The 17,096-nt window shown below is 40.7% G+C and overlaps 2 protein-coding genes across 4 annotated transcripts in view; one reads left to right on the top strand and one right to left on the bottom strand.

Moving 5' to 3' along the window:
- LOC311128684 (T-cell immunomodulatory protein-like) overlaps positions 1 to 10,735 on the bottom strand; it is a 125,518-nt gene extending 114,783 nt beyond the window's left edge. The window contains exons 1-6 of the mRNA XM_084160895.1: positions 10,325 to 10,735; positions 9,598 to 9,682; positions 9,249 to 9,388; positions 9,039 to 9,090; positions 8,786 to 8,875; positions 8,472 to 8,566 (exon numbers count right to left, since the gene is read on the bottom strand). Of these exons, the coding sequence (XP_084017021.1) occupies positions 8,472 to 8,566; positions 8,786 to 8,875; positions 9,039 to 9,090; positions 9,249 to 9,388; positions 9,598 to 9,682; positions 10,325 to 10,508 (646 nt within the window). The 5' untranslated portion in view covers positions 10,509 to 10,735. The remainder of the gene's footprint in view (positions 1 to 8,471; positions 8,567 to 8,785; positions 8,876 to 9,038; positions 9,091 to 9,248; positions 9,389 to 9,597; positions 9,683 to 10,324) is intronic.
- Positions 10,736 to 10,781: 46 nt separating this feature from the next.
- LOC311128635 (phosphorylase b kinase regulatory subunit beta-like) overlaps positions 10,782 to 17,096 on the top strand; it is a 66,980-nt gene continuing 60,665 nt past the window's right edge. For 2 of the 3 annotated variants that reach the window (XM_084160821.1, XM_084160822.1), the window contains exon 1: positions 10,807 to 10,880. In XM_084160821.1, the coding sequence (XP_084016947.1) occupies positions 10,817 to 10,880 (64 nt within the window). In that variant the 5' untranslated portion in view covers positions 10,807 to 10,816. Of the gene's footprint in view, positions 10,881 to 16,817; positions 16,900 to 17,096 lie in introns of all 3 variants that reach the window. The other variant, XM_084160820.1, reaches the window with a different exon arrangement.

Here is a 17,096-nt window from a genome sequence, read left to right as displayed (position 1 = left end):
CAAGTTCAAACAGGTGCCATTAATACAGGTAATGAGTGGAGGACAGAGGAGCCTCTTAAAGAAGAAGTTACAGGTCTGTGAGAGCCAGAAATCTTGCTTGTTTGTAGGTGACCAAATACTTATTTTCCACCATAATTTGCAAATAAATTCATTAAAAATCCTACAATGTGATTTTCTGGATATTTTTTTCTCATTTTGTCTGTCATAGTTGACGTGTACCTATGATGAAAATTACAGGCCTCTCTCATCTTTTTAAGTGGGAGAACTTGCACAATTGGTGGCTGACTAAATACTTTTTCCCCCCACTGTAACTACAATGACCATAATCCATTGCGCAACCGCTTAAACTTGTCCGGTCTGTGCGGAGCAGACACGGAGACGGAGAGAAGAGAGACGTGCGATCGAGAGGGATAGAAAGCAGTTGCTTCGCGAGCCGGAAAATACATTATCTAAGTCAGGTGTATCAAACACATTCTACGGAGGGCCGAGTGTCTGCGGCTTTTGGTTTTTCCTTTCAATTAAGACCTAGACAACCAGGTGAGGGGAGTTGCTTACTAATTAGTGACCTTAATTCATCAATTAGGTACAAGGTTTGAGCGAAAACCCGCAGACACTCTGCCCTCCATGGAATGAGTTTGACACGCAATCTAAGTGATTGATAGTTGGTATTCAGCAGTCATAAAAGTATGCCTTATTTACTTTGAAGAACTACTAAAATTGTGATTTTGTCAGACAGCATAGGCAGCAGCACTTGGAATTAAAAAATAAAGTCATCAAATAAAACATTTTATTCAAGTAATGTAATGTGAATAAATTATGGTTAATAAGTGATAAGCAGTAATGGGCAGTCACTAACATCACAGGACTTTTATTAACAGTTTAATTCAGTGTTTTTACAGCATTCAACCCACATAATGCATAGTGCATTTAATGTCCCCCCAAAAAACGAAAATGAAAACCATGATTATTTATTAATAATTGAACGGAAACCGAACCGATCTCAAAAAGCACAAATCGCTCAGCACTAAAGGCTAGAAAGCACTCCTACTAGGTTATCATATACACTACCGTTCAAAAGTTTTAGAACACCTATCCATTCAAGGGTTTTTCTTTATTTTTACTATTTTCTACATTGTAGAATAATAGTGAAGACATCAAATCTACGAAATTACACATTTGGAATCATGTAGAAACCAAAAAACTGTTAAACAAAATCAAAATATATTTTACATTTGAGATTCTTCAAATAGCCACCCTTTGCCTTGATGACAGCTTTGCATACTCTTTGCATAGCTAAAATAAAGTAAAACCCTTGAATGAGAAGGTGTTCTAAAACATTTGACCGGTAGTGTAGTCAACACAGGAGCAGCAGTGTCATGCCAGCATGCCAAATTATGAGTTTGGGACTTAAATCTCCTCCTCCTTCCATTCTCCTACTAACAATGATGATTAAAGAGTGATATAAATCTCCGGGTCAGCCACTAAGGACTGTTAATTGGAGAGAGATTCTGTTAGGAGAAAATGAAGGGAAAACAAACATCAGCAGCTGATGACAAATGGGGGTGAGCAGATTTGTAGCTAATTATAGTGCATCCACAGCTCTCTCTCTCTCTCACAAGTTTCACACAATGCTCATACAGTACGAGGGATGCTCAGCCATCCCTTTTGTCTCCAGCATGTGCTACAGTAGGCTGGCGTTGACACCCTCTCTCACACAAGCCATGGGGTTCAGCAAGGTGCAGCGCAGTTAATGAGCAGTCTCGGTGGCTTTTCTCTCCCACCATTGTTCATTTATTCAAATCGAGGTGCGTTTTATTTGGAGTCAGAGGAAGGCAGTCTCCTGAGAGGTTTCCTCCATGGCAGACACAACACATTCACACAGAGAACAAGGCTAGTCCTAACGAGGAGAAATCAAACAGCTGACAGTCGTCCAACAAAAAGATGTCAAATTAACCAGGGCTTTGTTGTGACATATTTTTTATTTTTTGTTACATTTTAGTCATTTAGCAGACGCTCTTATCCAGAGCGACTTACAGTTAGTGAGTGCATACATTTTTTTCATTCTGTTGTTCTTTCTTTGTTTTTCCAATGGGGAAAAATACAGTTAATGGGTTGTCTTGACAACAATAGTTACATGAATGGTGCGGCATAAGGTAAGGTATGAGAACAATAATACAAAGTGCATAATAGTCAGTAATAACCAATAACCAATCTACAAGATATCACAGCATCCCATTACAGAATGATGCAACTGTGAAAGTTGAATCAATAGGCCAACTGCATTTCGAGCTAGTTAAAGCATATTAGCGCTGCTACACAGTAAGGCCTATCTCTACCCTGACTGATTTTAACCAGTGGTTATTGCCTAAAGCCCAGAGCCTCCTCAGCCCCTGTGCCAGCAATGCTGTAAACCAAACATGACATTCCTCTGCTCCCCTCTGCATTAGTGTCCGATGAATCCAGACACCTCCCAAGCCCCATCTGTCTGCAGGTATCACTACTGCGCCCGCTCCCATTAGCTGAGAGAGGAGAGGGTTGCTTTTAGGCTCCCCCTCTCCATAGGCTTTAATGCCCCTGAGCAGCATATTTGTTAGACTGTTACTCAGCAAACAAGCTGTGACTCCAATTCCCTGCTCAGCGACAGACGGAGGGGAACAGAGAAGAGGGGAGAGCGCTTCACCCCTCAGGCCAGAGAGGAGATGGGATCATGCAGGGCCAAGTGAGTTTGATCTCATTTCTCTGTCCAGGGGTTGGAGGCCGGATGTCAATTTGTGTACGAGTGAGGACTCAGAAGGGAAATATGGGTTGAATTAGGCAGCCCATAATGAGGCAAAAATTAAGTCATAATTGTGTTTGTGTGCGGGTGCTAAATATTCAGGGCCCTGAGATAGGCCATTCTGTTCTCATCTGTTTGTCAATTGCTTTTTCATGCATTCTCTTCTCTTTAACCTCCCTACTCCAGTCCACGTTTCTTCTGTTGCACGGGAGAAAGAGGCCTTTGACATTATAAAGGAAATGTCATGTCAGCCATTAGTGAAATGGATACCCCAACCACCAGACATAGGGAGTCTTCCAGTGTGAGAGCAAGGGAGATAAGCAGGGGTTGTAGCTTCTAGCTACTGAATCCCTGCACTGACACAAAATCCTTGAAGAAAAGTACTGGTGTAGATCAAATTCAGGATCCCAGGAGAAATACAGGCTAAACAAGAGGTAAAGCAAAAACAGCTAGGCCTATATCCCAGAGTAGATCCCTGTGTGACATGACGATCCAGGGTACATCTCTAAGGGACTAGAAAGAGACCTTAATCTCACAGTGGAGTGCTCAAATCTATTATTTCTCAGGTGCCGGGTAAAACAAAGAGTTTTAATTTCAGACCTGCCGAACACCAGGCAGGCAACGGTTGAAACGTCAGCCATGCTGAATCGATGACAGCCAAATAGCCATTCTGATGACAGCCACAGACAATATGCAGCCAGCAAAACTGGATAATGGAAAAATAGACATTTACTTGAATCATTTAAATGAATCATTTCTGTATTGCTGAAAATGGCAGGCATTTATGCTCCAATGAATACTGCTTGAGCAAGGACAGGACATGGACAGTCAGCAGTTAGAGGTTTACTCTCCACACTACACGGCTATATGTTTTCTCTCAAGGACAGTAACCCAACACTCAACTCATTGTCCCATTAAGGAAGATGGGAAGGGAGAGATACAGACTGCCTGGCCAGCTTGAATGAAATGTGGCTCTGTCTTCTGCTGGGAGGGGGTGATCAGACCGTGAAATGACCAATTTAAAACTTGCCAAAGCCCAAAGGATTATTTAGGCATGACATTAAAAGATGCAATGACAGCATTGAGATACAAAACCTTCAACATATTGTTGGCATTTGTACGATATTGTATGTAACTTTCAAGGGATGAAAAAAACAACTATACAGGCTGGAGAAAACTGCACGAGAGCTGGACTGTGCCGACACTCCATGCAGTAATATCTTAAATAAAATACCATATTGTATCAATGTTTTCCCCATTCAGCTTGTTTGTGTAACTGACATTAAACGAGTTAGCGATAAACCCAAAAGACTCCATCAAAGTGAGCTTCCGACATGAAGCAAAAAAGAGCATGAAGAGCATGAAATTCAAGGCTGAAAAAAGTGAAATCCCATAAATAAACCCTCCATAAGCCAATTCCTGTCAATATACACAGTGTGCCTTCAACCCAAAGCACCTCATTCACAAACATGACACAACGGCACCAGAAAATGGAAATATGCTATTCTGAGGAGAAATAATCTCATAAAACCATTAAGGGAACAACGTAGGTGCATTATGGGGGATTACGCCAACTCCTCATACACTGGCGTGTAACTGCTCACTGAAGTCCTGTAACAAGCTTAGGAAGCCCATCCGTGCAGCGTAGCCTACGTACACGTGTAGGCCTATGTGAGCAATGTTATTGTGCCCATGTCGCTGAGTGTGTGTGTGTACTTGCAAACCTATTTGATTCCTGTAGTGAACATGGCTTTGCTCCAGACACCCCTCAAGCTACTTTATCAGAACAACTGTGTGGGTTTGACAAATATTTTACTTACAGAGAGAGCAGTTACATCTTTCCATGTTGAGTGAGTGCATACAGTAGATCTTTCAATAAAAACTATTTATTCAAACAATTTAGTGTTAAGCTTCAGGCAGATACTGCTGTTCGTTTGGTCTATATGGATGAACCCTGTTTGGTATTATGCTAATATACCACTATAAGCCTGGAGGGGGACAGTACTACACATAAGAGGATTGCACTGGAAACAGCAGCACAACCAGAGACCACAGACATACTGTTTACAGTACATCAGTGAGAAATGAGATGCTTTATTTATTTATGTATTCATTTATCTATACAAACTGATACAAACAAATGTACTGTATGTTTGATACTCTGCCAGCTTTCCGGAAGAGACTCAGTGTAAACATTGCACCTCAAAGCCTGGTCCCTCACTAACACACTGTGCTCGTTTTAATTCTGTAATTATTCAAATTAGTACTGAACACTGGGAAGCAAGTGTAGAATTTATGACATTAGAATGTACTTTCCATGTTAAGGGCGAGTCGGTACAATACCATAAGAGATATAGGCTAATTTCATCCTTTCCTGATTGCAGTATCTGTATAAAATCTGTGGCTGTTATATCATGTTAATTTACAGCATATGTAATGAATACTTAATGTAGGCCTACAGTAGATCTTTAAAAACAGGTAGGCCTATGCCAAACACTTAGCAAACATATGGTAGCCTACTCAATATTATGCAAACCAGAAATGATTCTGTATGAAAAAAAACGCAATGCTTCTAACATGCAAAATCTGACAGAGTGATTCAAAACAGGCCCAACGACTAAATATGCCTGTTAAAATCATCAAGTTCTGCAATGAGTGAACCTCTTTATGAAGTCCCACTCCAGTAGCCTTGATATGAGGCAAATCTGCTTCCCTTACATTACACCAACAATCAACTTCTCTCGAACTGGAAAAAGCTTTCCTAAACGGATGCTGCGGGGAGCGTTGCAAAGCCACGTTGCCTAGCGACAAGCCATATGATAGTATCGGTTCAGTGTCTTTGTGCATAATGACATTTATAATTATTTGGCAATTACCACCTTTTCCTAATAAGTTCTCACATTCCTATTCCCCGGCATAGCAAAACCATTATCGAGATATAAAACTGATACCGACCCCAGGGAATCTCAACGTTGTAGTAAAATATAACCAAGTAAAATAAAATGAAATGTAAAAATCCTTCAAGGTTGTTATGTGATGCTAGAGGCTTACTGGAGCTCGTTGTCACGTTAAGCATCCATTGCTCGTCTTATTGTGTCAGCCCTGCTGACTTGTCCTGACTTGGTGATCCTGGTAGCAGTAAACCCACCACTGTGTGTCGGAATTAGCCAATTAGGAGCATTTTTACAGGGATACTTCACCATCTGTAGTAATCACAAACTGCTCATCTTAATACACTACCAGAACATATATCAGATAGGGGATGAGGAGGAGTGAACAGAAAACAACAGAAGTGGAAGAGAGAGATGAGAAATGCTACAGACTGTCCATGTGATATACTGTAGATGGGGACAGCGGCTGCTCGACAGTCCAATTTACAGCTTAAATGAGGCCTTGACATTGAACAGGAAGCAATTTCAGATCTCTTAAAAGGAGTCGTGGGTAGAGGGTCACTGGATGCAGCTCGGCTGTCTATGTTTACAGCTTTAAACACGACTAAAATTGGAGTTGCGACACAGGCCTGACCCTCCTCTGATCATCCCTGAAGAGGAAGCATGCTAATAAAATACCTCTCTGTGATGCTGCTGACCAGGCCACAACGATAGCAAGTGGTGGTCCAAACCAGATGAGGTCCACTTAAAATGTTCCAACATAACACAACCTAACAGGATTTTCCACTTACTGTAACGGCTGTAGTCGATTCGGCAAGACAGTTTTCTTCTATGCATCCTATTGGGTATTGGAAAACATGGGAACAACTTTGCACACTCTCTCACTCTCTTGACCTCTAGTACAGGCTATACAGTCATGTCCCAGTCCCTGTCTCCCCATGCTTAGAGAGGCAGGCAGGTGCAGTGGAAAGACACAGAGCTCTAATTCACCAGGCCATTTCCTCCTGAAAAGCAGCATCCTCACTCCCACACTAAGCTCTTCACAGCTAAACGCGGCTGCACCAGACACCCGTTGCAGAGGAGCATATCATTGTACATTTCTGTGCTGTTTTTAATCTGCAGCAATTTTCTCTACAGCTGTTTGGTTTTTTCAGACTGCCAATCAGTGAAACAGCAAAGCGTTTCCACAGCGACAGGGCAGCCTCCTGGTTTGGGTGCGGCACTCTTGCCAGGCTCCTGCCAGCTTGACTTGTGCCCCGGGGCTCAGGGCTCTGCTTCTCTGTAGACCTAGGCAAACATCCCCCTAGGACAGATGCTCTAGTCTACAGCCTCTTACACAAGATGAATATGAGAAACAGCCAGCGAGCAGTCATTCAAACTGACTGACTGGCTTTCAAACTGACTGACTGGCTGAACCTGTGAGTTGTAACATTCCTGTTTGCATTTTACAAAAGTGGTCAACACCCACAGTTCCAATCCTCACCCCAGCACAGAAAAAAACGTAAACCAACATAGCCTGTCTGTGATTTAGCAAGGAAGTCTAACCTTTAAGATACTCTCTCCAGGTGGGATGGCGTGTCCAAAGGACTATGCTTTCTAATCCCTTAGCAGCTTAAATATGAATGATTATGCTCTGGTTAAATTGTCACAGCTCAGTAAGCAAATACCCAAAAAAGATACCTGCCGTAGGTCAGACACGACAACATTCTCTGTGATTGTCTTAATATGAGATTTAACTTCCTGGGAAAAAAATATATATACAACTTCAGGACCTTAAGTCTAAGTGACAGGTTTGTCGGATGGCATTTTGTGGAAAAAGAGAAAGCCAGTAAAACAAGAAGAAGCCGATATATTTATTCAGTGGTGAGGAAAATGGGAATTCCTCTCTCTCTTAGTCAACTTGAAAATTGTTTAACTATATTTTATTTTAATCCAATTGTTTGGAGCTTAAGGAACTCTTAGGAGAAAGTTTGTGTTCCACACAATATAAATAAAAAGTGATAATTGCCTAGACAGATCATCTACCCAGCTGTCTCATGAAACTTGTAGAGTAGGCCTTAGGGCCGGGACGATACCAGTACCGCAATACTCATTAGTGTCGTGGCAAGGGAACAAAACACAAAGCAGATTTAACTTCTTTAAGAAAACAACCATAATGTTGGAAACAAACATTATGTTGTCATCCAGAGTCATATTTATTAATTTTCCAAGCTATAGCACACGTTTGGAGTGCTTCGAGTTTGGTCTGCTTTTGCCATACTGGCCCTAGCAGGCCTACATTCTCTCCAAGGGTGGAATAGCACAAAGTAACCCACAAACTGATCCCAATAGAGACGGGAAATCTTTAGCAAGTTACTACATCATATCAATTCAAAAAGATATGAAGAGAAGAGGACGGGCTGCCAAGAACAGACTCAACTTCCCTGCGTTTGTATACAGTATGTGAAACACTGATTTTGACCATTTATACAAGCATCTACTTACCAAGCTCCAGAAGAGTGCCCAATTCCCCAGAATTAACTCACTACTCTCGACGCTAATGCTAAAGAGACTGATCACACAGCCATTAGATTGCCATGCCACACTGTCCATATGTTTTATTGTAGAAAGTGAGTCTACAGACTCCAATCTTGCTGAAGAAATTGAAAATATATTACACACCAGCAGTACACACACCATGTACAACACTAATCTAATCTGGTATGGTTCTCAATTAGCTTCCATCCAGCCTGTCTCTAATGCCAGATTACTGAGTCTGGCAATGCAAGGTTCCAATAACCCATTTAGGATATTTTCCTACTCACCGGCAGTGAAATCCTTGTTTAGGTCGATGAAAGCATTGGAATGAGGAATACGCATCTTGACAGGTGAACTAAGAGCTGGCTGCCACACTGCGTTCCTATGGGGACAGAAAACAACACATGATTAATGTGCTAAGCAGACATTCTGAAAAAACACAGAACCAACCAACAAAGGTAGTGTTTTTAACACTGCATATATCTACAATATTTCAATGTATTGCAATTGAGTTTTGTCAAGACATGGAGAATAATGTAAAATAAAACAATGTCTATGGGGACTGCAAAGCATTGAGTCACTTTTTTAATCTCCACCTTACCTTCCAGTAAGATAGCAGACTTCAGTGGAGGAATCAGCAGAAACCCCGGCAATAACCCCAAAGATGTCTGGAATCATGTCCCCATTGAAGCTGCGTAAGAGAATTTCATTTATAGAACTGTCAAAACTCCCAACTCATGAGCAAGATCATAGGACAAAGTTTAGGAAAACAATATTGCTGACATGGAATCTCATCATAGAAAACAACTGCTACGGGTGATTTGTAAAATTACAATTTTGCATGCATAACCTACTCCATTATCAGAGGTTGGTCCACAAATGTCTTATTAAGGTCAACTTGCCCATCTGCAAAACCAGATAAGAGATGTTAATCAGTTAGCTATTTAATAACAGTTAACAGAAGTTAACTTTCTGAGTGTGTTAGAGTACAGTATTTTTTCTACAAGCCTCAAACTTTGTATTCCATAAGCCTGAATCTAGATCTAATAGAGCTACAATTTTACCCAGGGTTTGGTTGTTTCCCCAGAATACAAAAACCATTGTATTCGAGTTGGCCTCGGTCTTGAGCTGAGCTGTAAGAAGCACATCCATTTGAGAATCTCCATCGTAGTCTCCGGGAACAACACCAGTTATGATAAAATTGCTGAAAGAGGAAAGACATTCACTGAGTGCCTGCTGTTGACATAAGCCAGTAAAGAACAGCATAGGGCTTTTCTCAGTGACAGATAAAATCATTGTGTCAATCTACCCTAACCCACAGAGTTTGACTGGACAATGTGGAATTACTGATGCTTCAAGATGAGAAGTGGTGTGTGCACTAGAACAATTGAGAGAATAAGATCAGAAACTTACGTGGGCAAAGCATATTTAGGGATATGTACTTTTGGCTTGAAGTATGGGGCTTTCAGATCAGCCAAGAATATCACCAACTCAGATTCTGAAAGTTCAATGAAATATCCAATAAAAACAAATGCACACAATTATCACTTTCATAGTCAACACAGCACAGTCATATAACCATATCAACAATGCAGTGACAAATTCACTGAAATACATTTTTTGTGAGAGAACTATAACCATTTTATGTTTTTGTTTCAATCTAGCTACTAGGCTAATGTGTCTTGTAATGTAGGTAATGCATTGAACAACAAACAGCTTTTCAAAGCAGAGAGAATAGATTGCTACGTCATCACTGTTTTCATTGCTCTGCTTTTCCTGTCTCTGTTTCCAAGGCAGGTGACAGTGGCACCCGATATGTACTATCCCTATTAGTCAATGTAGTAGAGAAAATTGTAAATAATTGTGTTAGCTACATGACTAGCTAACTTATCTAGCTAGTTGCTTACCAGACAATTTGACAGCACTGGCACTAACAGCTGGGTTTAGCTAGCTAGCTAGATTACCTAGCATCCTATGAGTTTTTGGAACACATGCACAGCAAATGTCATTAATTCAAGTAGCCTCATCTAGTATCTAGCTAACGTTTCTATATTATTCACTAACGAAATGTATCCTATTGAAAAGCCAATGCAAAACACTGAACAGTATTCTAGCTAGCTAGCTAACGTTAGCTACTCACGTTCTCTGATGATGAAAATATCTGTCTGTTTATCCGAGTTGAAATCACCAAAAGCAGCCACAGTGCCATGATTTTCAGACCCAAACAAGTCAGTTGTTACATCTTGAAGAGCATATGCTGAATACTGCCCTGCAAAATATACAGTAAAGGTAAAAATCTTGATAAACAATATCCACATCCTCATAGTTGTTCAATTCAAACAACACAAACTGGAATACTGCAGTGCGCGTTTGGTTTACGGCAGATGGTGAAACGACAGCAAGCAATGCATTAAGCATAAACGCGTGGGGTTCGACACCAGTCAAAAATAACACAATCGACAGGCTTATTTAGTCGTATGTATAAAGGTAAATAACATAAATGGCACAAGAGGGAGATAGACTATTGACATGTTAATAAAATGGGTGGTGTGACATCACATCATCAGCACTTCCTAGTTCACAGCAGTGTCGCAACGTGCTGTTACTTGGTAAACACAGAGAACCAACCAACATGTCAAGCTTGGCAGATGTCGGCAGGAAACTCCTGGAAATCAAAGCCAGACAAAAACGTTCAGGTTTGACATATTCACTTGCTTGACACTGTGTATTATTGTAACATGCCTTTTGGTAGTTTTTCTGCAAACTTCTGCGAATGGCCTGAATGAAAAACCAACGAAACATTATATCAGTTCATTGCCTGCTATAGCCACTATAGCCCACTGCAGACGGGCATGCATGAGCATGAAAGGTCAGGCTTATAAGTTTGCAGCTACTGAAGCTATTTTAAGAACTTCACATCAGTTGTTGCCTCTCTACCCATGTCGTTTGTGTTAGGCTACATAAAACAGCAATGTTATCATACTGAACGAGAATAAATGTACATGTATGCCAGAGGAGGCTGGTGGGGGGATCAATAGGAGGACGGGCTCATTGTTATGGCTGGAATGAAATAAATGTAACAGAGTTGAACATGTGGTTTCCATATGTTTGATGTGTTTGACTCCACCCCATTAATACCATTCCAACCATTACAATGAGCCTGTCCTCATATAGCTCCTCCCACCAGCCTCCTCTGATGTAGGCTATGTTCCTCGTTTATCAGGCTAGATGCCATTACATTATCCAACATGGCAACCTGTTCACATAAACAGTGCATGGGTAGGCAACTAGTTTCAGCCGCGGGACGTTTTTTGTCGGCGCGAATGGTCGGGGGGCCGAAAGAGATTGTATTTGAAAATAACAATCATTTCATACCTTGATTACATTGAGACACGATCAAATATGGCAGGTAGTCTAGCAGATAAGAGCGTTGGGCCAGTAACTGAAAGGCCGCTGGTTTGAATCCCCGAGCCGAGGGGGAGGGGGAGGAGATTGGAATCACTTGCGGACTTCGCCTATGTCCATGTTTTCAAACTGAAGTCATATAAATAGGGCGGCAGGTAGCTTAGTGGGTAAGAGCGTTGTGCCAGTAACCGAAAGGTCGCTGGTTCTAATCCCCGAGCCGACTAGGTGAAAAATCTGTCGATGTGCCCTTGAGCAAGGCACTTAACCCTAATTGCTCCTGTAAGTCGCTCTGGATAAGAGCGTCTGCTAAATGACTAAAAAAATAAAATAAAATAACTCATATACTGATTTTGATAATGATCAATGGTCAATTAAAAACCTCTTAAATGTAATGGCAAAATGTAGATTTCTGCCTAAATAGACATACCCAAAAGTAACTGCTATTCATGTGTAATTACATGCATCTGACATGCAAAAACTAGGTATATTTCGAAAGAAGACATTGGGAGATTATGAGGAAATGATCAGAAGATAGATAGGAGTTACATACAGTACCAGTCAAAAGTTTGGACACACCTACTCATTCAAGGGTCTTTCTTTATTTTTACTATTTTCTACATTGTAGAATAATAGTGAAGACATCCAAACTATGCAATAACACATATGGAACCAAAAAAGTGTTAAACAAATCAAAATATATTTTATATTTGAGATTCTTCAAAGTAGTCACCCTTTGCATTGATGACAGCTTTGCACACTCTTGGCATTCTCTCAACCAGCTTCATAAGGTAGTCACCTGGAATGCATTTCAATTAACATGTGTGCCTTGTTAAAAGTTAATGTGTGGAATTTCTTTCCTTCTTAATGTGTTTGAGCCAATCAGTTGTGTTGTGACAAGGTATGAGTGGTATACAGAAGATAGCCCTATTTGGTAAAAGACCAAGTCCATACTATGGCAAGAACAGCTCAAATAAGCAAAGAGAAACGACAGTCCATCATTACTTTAAGACATTCAGTCAATCCGGAACATTTCAAGAACTTTTAACGTTTCTTCAAGTGCAGTTGCAAAAACCATCAAGCACTATGATGAAACTGGCTCTCATGAGGACCGCCACAGTAAAGGAAGACCCAGAGTTACCTTAGAGTTAACTACACCTCAGATTGCAGCCCAAATAAATGCTTCACAGAGTTCAAGTAACAGACACATCTCAACATCAACTGTTCAGTGGAGACTGCGTGAATCATGGTCAAATTGCTGCAAAGAAACCACTACTAAAGGACATCAATAATAATAAGAGACTTGCTTGGGCCAAGAAACACGACCAATGGACATTAGACCGGTGGAAATGTGTCCTTTGGTCTGGAGTCCAAATTGGAAATGTATGGTTCCAAACTCTGGTCTTTGTGAGACACAGAGTAGGTGAACGGATGATCTCTGCATGTTTCGTTCCCACCGTGAAGCATGGAGTAGGAGGTGTGATGGTGTCGGGGTGCTTTGCTGGGGACACTGTCAGTGATTTATTTAGAATTCAAGGTACACTTGACCAGCATGGCTACCACAGCATTCTGCAGCGATACGCCATCCCATCTGGTTTGGGCTTAGTGGGACTATCATTTGTTTTTCAACAGGACGATGCTAAATGACAAACAATTTAAATAAATAAAAAAATGACCCAAAACACACCTCCAGGCTGTGTAAGGGCTATTTGGTGCTGTATCAGATGACCTGGCCTCCACAATCACCCGACCTCAACCCAATTGAGATGGTTTTGGATGAGTTGGACCGCAGAGTGAAGGAAAAGCAGCCAACAAGTGCTCAGCATATGTGGGAACTCCTTCAAGACTGTTGGAAAAACATTCCTCATGAAGCTGGTTGAGAGAATGCCAAGAGCGTGCAAAGCTGTCATCAAGGCAAAGGGTGGCTACTTTGAAGAATCTCAAATATAAAATATGTTTTGATTTGTTTAACACTTTTTTGGTTACTACATGATTCCATATGTGTTATTTCGTAGTTTTTAGGTCTTCACTATTATTATACAATGTAGAAAATAGTAATAATAAAGAAAAACCCTGTAATGAGTAGGTGTCCAAACTTTTGACTGGTCCTGTAGTTAAGAATACACAAGATCAAGCACACACAAAATAACAGTTTTTATTTTATTTATTTTGAAAGTCTTCTTTCATTGACAAGCTATAAGTGAATTATTGATGACTAGAGCTGGAAACACATCAGATGGCTTCCACAACATGTGAACAATATCAGAAAAAAAGGGATCGTTAGACCTAACAACTATAAATGGGCAGATGTTTTTGTAAGTGGTGTCAGGTGTGGACATGGGACATTTCCAAGTGTCCCTACGCCTCTCCAAAGTGGCATACAGTGCATTCGGAAAGTATTTAGACCCCTTGACTTTTTACACATTTTGTTACGTTACAGCCTGATTCTAAAATTGATTAAATTGTTTTTTCCCCTCATCAATCTAAACACAATATCTCATAATGACAAAGAAAAACGTTTTTTAGAATTTTTTGCAAATGTATAAAAAATAAAAAAACGGAAATATCAAATTTAAATAAGTATTCAGACCCTTTACTCAGTACTTTGTTGAAGCACCTTTGGCAGCGATTACAGCCTCAAGTCTTCTTGGGTATGACTCTATAAGCTTGGCACACCTGTATATGTGGAGTTTCTCCCATTCTTCTCTGAAGATCCTCTCAAGCTCTGTCAGGTTGGATGGGGAGCGTCACTGCACAGCTATTTTCAGGTCTCTGCAGAGATGTCAAATCGGGTTCAAGTCCGGCTCTGGCTCGGCCACTCAAGGACATTCAGAGACTTGTCCCGAAGCCACTCCTGCGTTGTCTTGGCTGTGTGCTTAGGGTCGTTGTCCTGTTGGAAGATTAACCTTTGCCCCAGTCTGAGGTCCTGAGCACTCTGGAGCAGGTTTTCATCAAGGATCTCTGTACTTTTCTCCGTTCATCTCATACTCGATCCTGACTAGTCTCCCAGTCCCTGCCGCTGAAAAACATCCCCACAGCATGATGCTGCCACCACCATGCTTAGGGATGGTGCCAGGTTTCCTCCAGATGTGACTCTTGGCATTCAGGCCAAAGAGTTCAATCTTGGTTTCATCAGACCAGAGAATCTTGTTTCTCATGGTCTGAGAGTCCTTTAGGTGCCTTTTGGCAAACTCCATGTGGGCTGTCATGTGCCTTTTCCTGGGGAGTGGCTTCCGTCTGGCCACTCTACAATAAAGGCCTGATTGGTGGAGTGCTGTAGAGATGGTTGTCCTTCTGGAAGGTTCTCCCATGTCCACAGAGGAACTCTAGAGCTCTGTCAGTGACCAATGGGTCCTTGGTCACCTCCCTGACCAAAGCCCTTCTCCCCCGATTGCTCAGTTTGGCCAGGCGGCCAGCTCAAGGAAGAGTTTTGGTGGTTCAGAACTTCTTCCATTTAAGAATGATGGAGGACACTGTGTTCTTGGGGACCTTCAATGCTGCAGAAATGTTTTGCTACCCTTCCCCAGATCTGTGCCTCAACACAATCCTGTCTCGGAGCTCTCTAGACAATTCCTTCAACCTCATGGCTTGGTTTTTGCTCTGACATGCAACTGTGGGACCTTATATAGACAGGTGTGTGCCTTTCCAAATCATGTCCAATCAATTGAATTTACCACAGGTGGACTCCAATCAAGTTGTAGAAACATCTCAAGGATAATCAATGAAAACAGGATGCACCTGAGCTCAATTTCGAGTCTCATAGCAAAGGGTCTGAATACTTATGTAAATTAGGTATTTCTGTTTTTTATTTTTAATAAATGTGCAAAAATGTCAACCTGTTTTCGCTTTGTCATTTGTGTAGATTGCTGAATAAAAATAAAAATAAACTTTTTAGGGTAAGGCTGTAAAGTAACAAAATGTGGAAAATATCAAGGGGTCTGAATACATTCCGAATGCACTGTATGTCTGTAAATTAAATAATTCCAGTGCTATTACATATTTGCAATCCCTAAATGCTATTCGTTCAGTATAAAAACATAATTTCTACCATATCAACCTCACTCAAACATTGTGGTGGTTATCCAGGGTACATTCAAGTGTCCTTTCAACCTCTCCAAAGTGTCTGAATGTGGTAATTGCACTGTTTGTGCACACTGGATGTGCCTAAAAGTTATTTTTCACTATACAGGGGATATGGGTGCCTAAAGCTCATAAGCAGGCAACATATCTTTTGATGTGCAAAGATATAGTCACTCGGTGGACATTCAATGTTGCCATTAAGTCATACTTCATCAGATAACATTAGGCTAGATCTGTTTCTACCGATCTAAGGATTCATTTTATACCCCCCCCATGTAGCTATAGCTCAAACACAGACCAAATCGAAGCTTACCTTGTAAGGTGTTTGGTGAAAACGTTGTGGAAAACAAAAACTTTCTCGGGGCTGGTGATCAATAACGGTAGGTCAGAGGCAGACAAATAAGATATTTTCATGATCTGTGGAGTCCCGGCTTTCGGTGTGTATCAACATATTCTGTGTTTATTTTGTTTATGCTTCACAACGCTAACCGGAATGTAGGTAGCAGCCATCTTGAAATGAGGTCATTGGCTCGGCCTGCCCTTATAATTTAGTATGCCCATATATGGTAGTAAGTCATACCAAAGATTTGAAGGCACCAATCAATAGCCAAGATACTCAGCTTTCCGCAGACACTCTGCTTTTGCAGATATGGGCTACTGTTCTCAAACCAGACTGAATTGAATAAAACAAATCAAATGGGGTCCCCAAATATGGGGACTTTACATTTAAGAGGTGGCCTCATGCAATAGTAGGGTATTTAAAAAATACTTAATCATAATAGTTTTCATTTGTTAAGTATCACTCATACAAACATTATAGTTTGACGAATGAATGCATGAAAATATGTATACACATTTATGAACTTTTATGGGATAGCACAACAGCAGACTGTATTTGAAAACAGACACATTCAGACATTAGGCTAATTCAAACCGTCATTACTAGTTCACTCATCTTAACCATCCTATGCCAACATACAAATCATTTCCAAGTAGGCTAATCTTTTAATGATCATTGTAGGCTACATGGCATATTAATGTGTTGTCATTTGTTGTCTGTTTTGTAGCCACTAAATATTAACTTGCTATGTGATTCATTATTGATTGTCTTTCTTAATCCGCTCTACTAACCCTCCTGTGAATTGCTGTAGATTTGTAATTTAGCTCACCTTTTGAAAATGGCCAGCTCGGAATGTGAGATTTCCAAAGCTCCTCGGAAACTTAAAAGATATGGTAAGTAGTGAATTGAGCTTATGAAACTATTCCCTAGGTCGTTGCTGTAAATGAGAATGTGTTCTCAGTCAATGTACCGGGTAAAATAAGTGATTTTTTATTTTTTAATATATATGAGGTAGCAAGCAAACCCAAAGCCTTTCAAATTGGGTTGAACTAAATCTAGATTAAATCGAGTGTAATACCTGTATATCATT

This window comes from Coregonus lavaretus (assembly GCF_964263955.1).
Source record: "Coregonus lavaretus genome assembly, chromosome: 4".
NCBI classification, from domain to species: domain Eukaryota; kingdom Metazoa; phylum Chordata; class Actinopteri; order Salmoniformes; family Salmonidae; genus Coregonus; species Coregonus lavaretus.
Note: the sequence above shows the minus strand (reverse complement) of the source record. Positions and strands in the feature narration are given on the sequence as shown.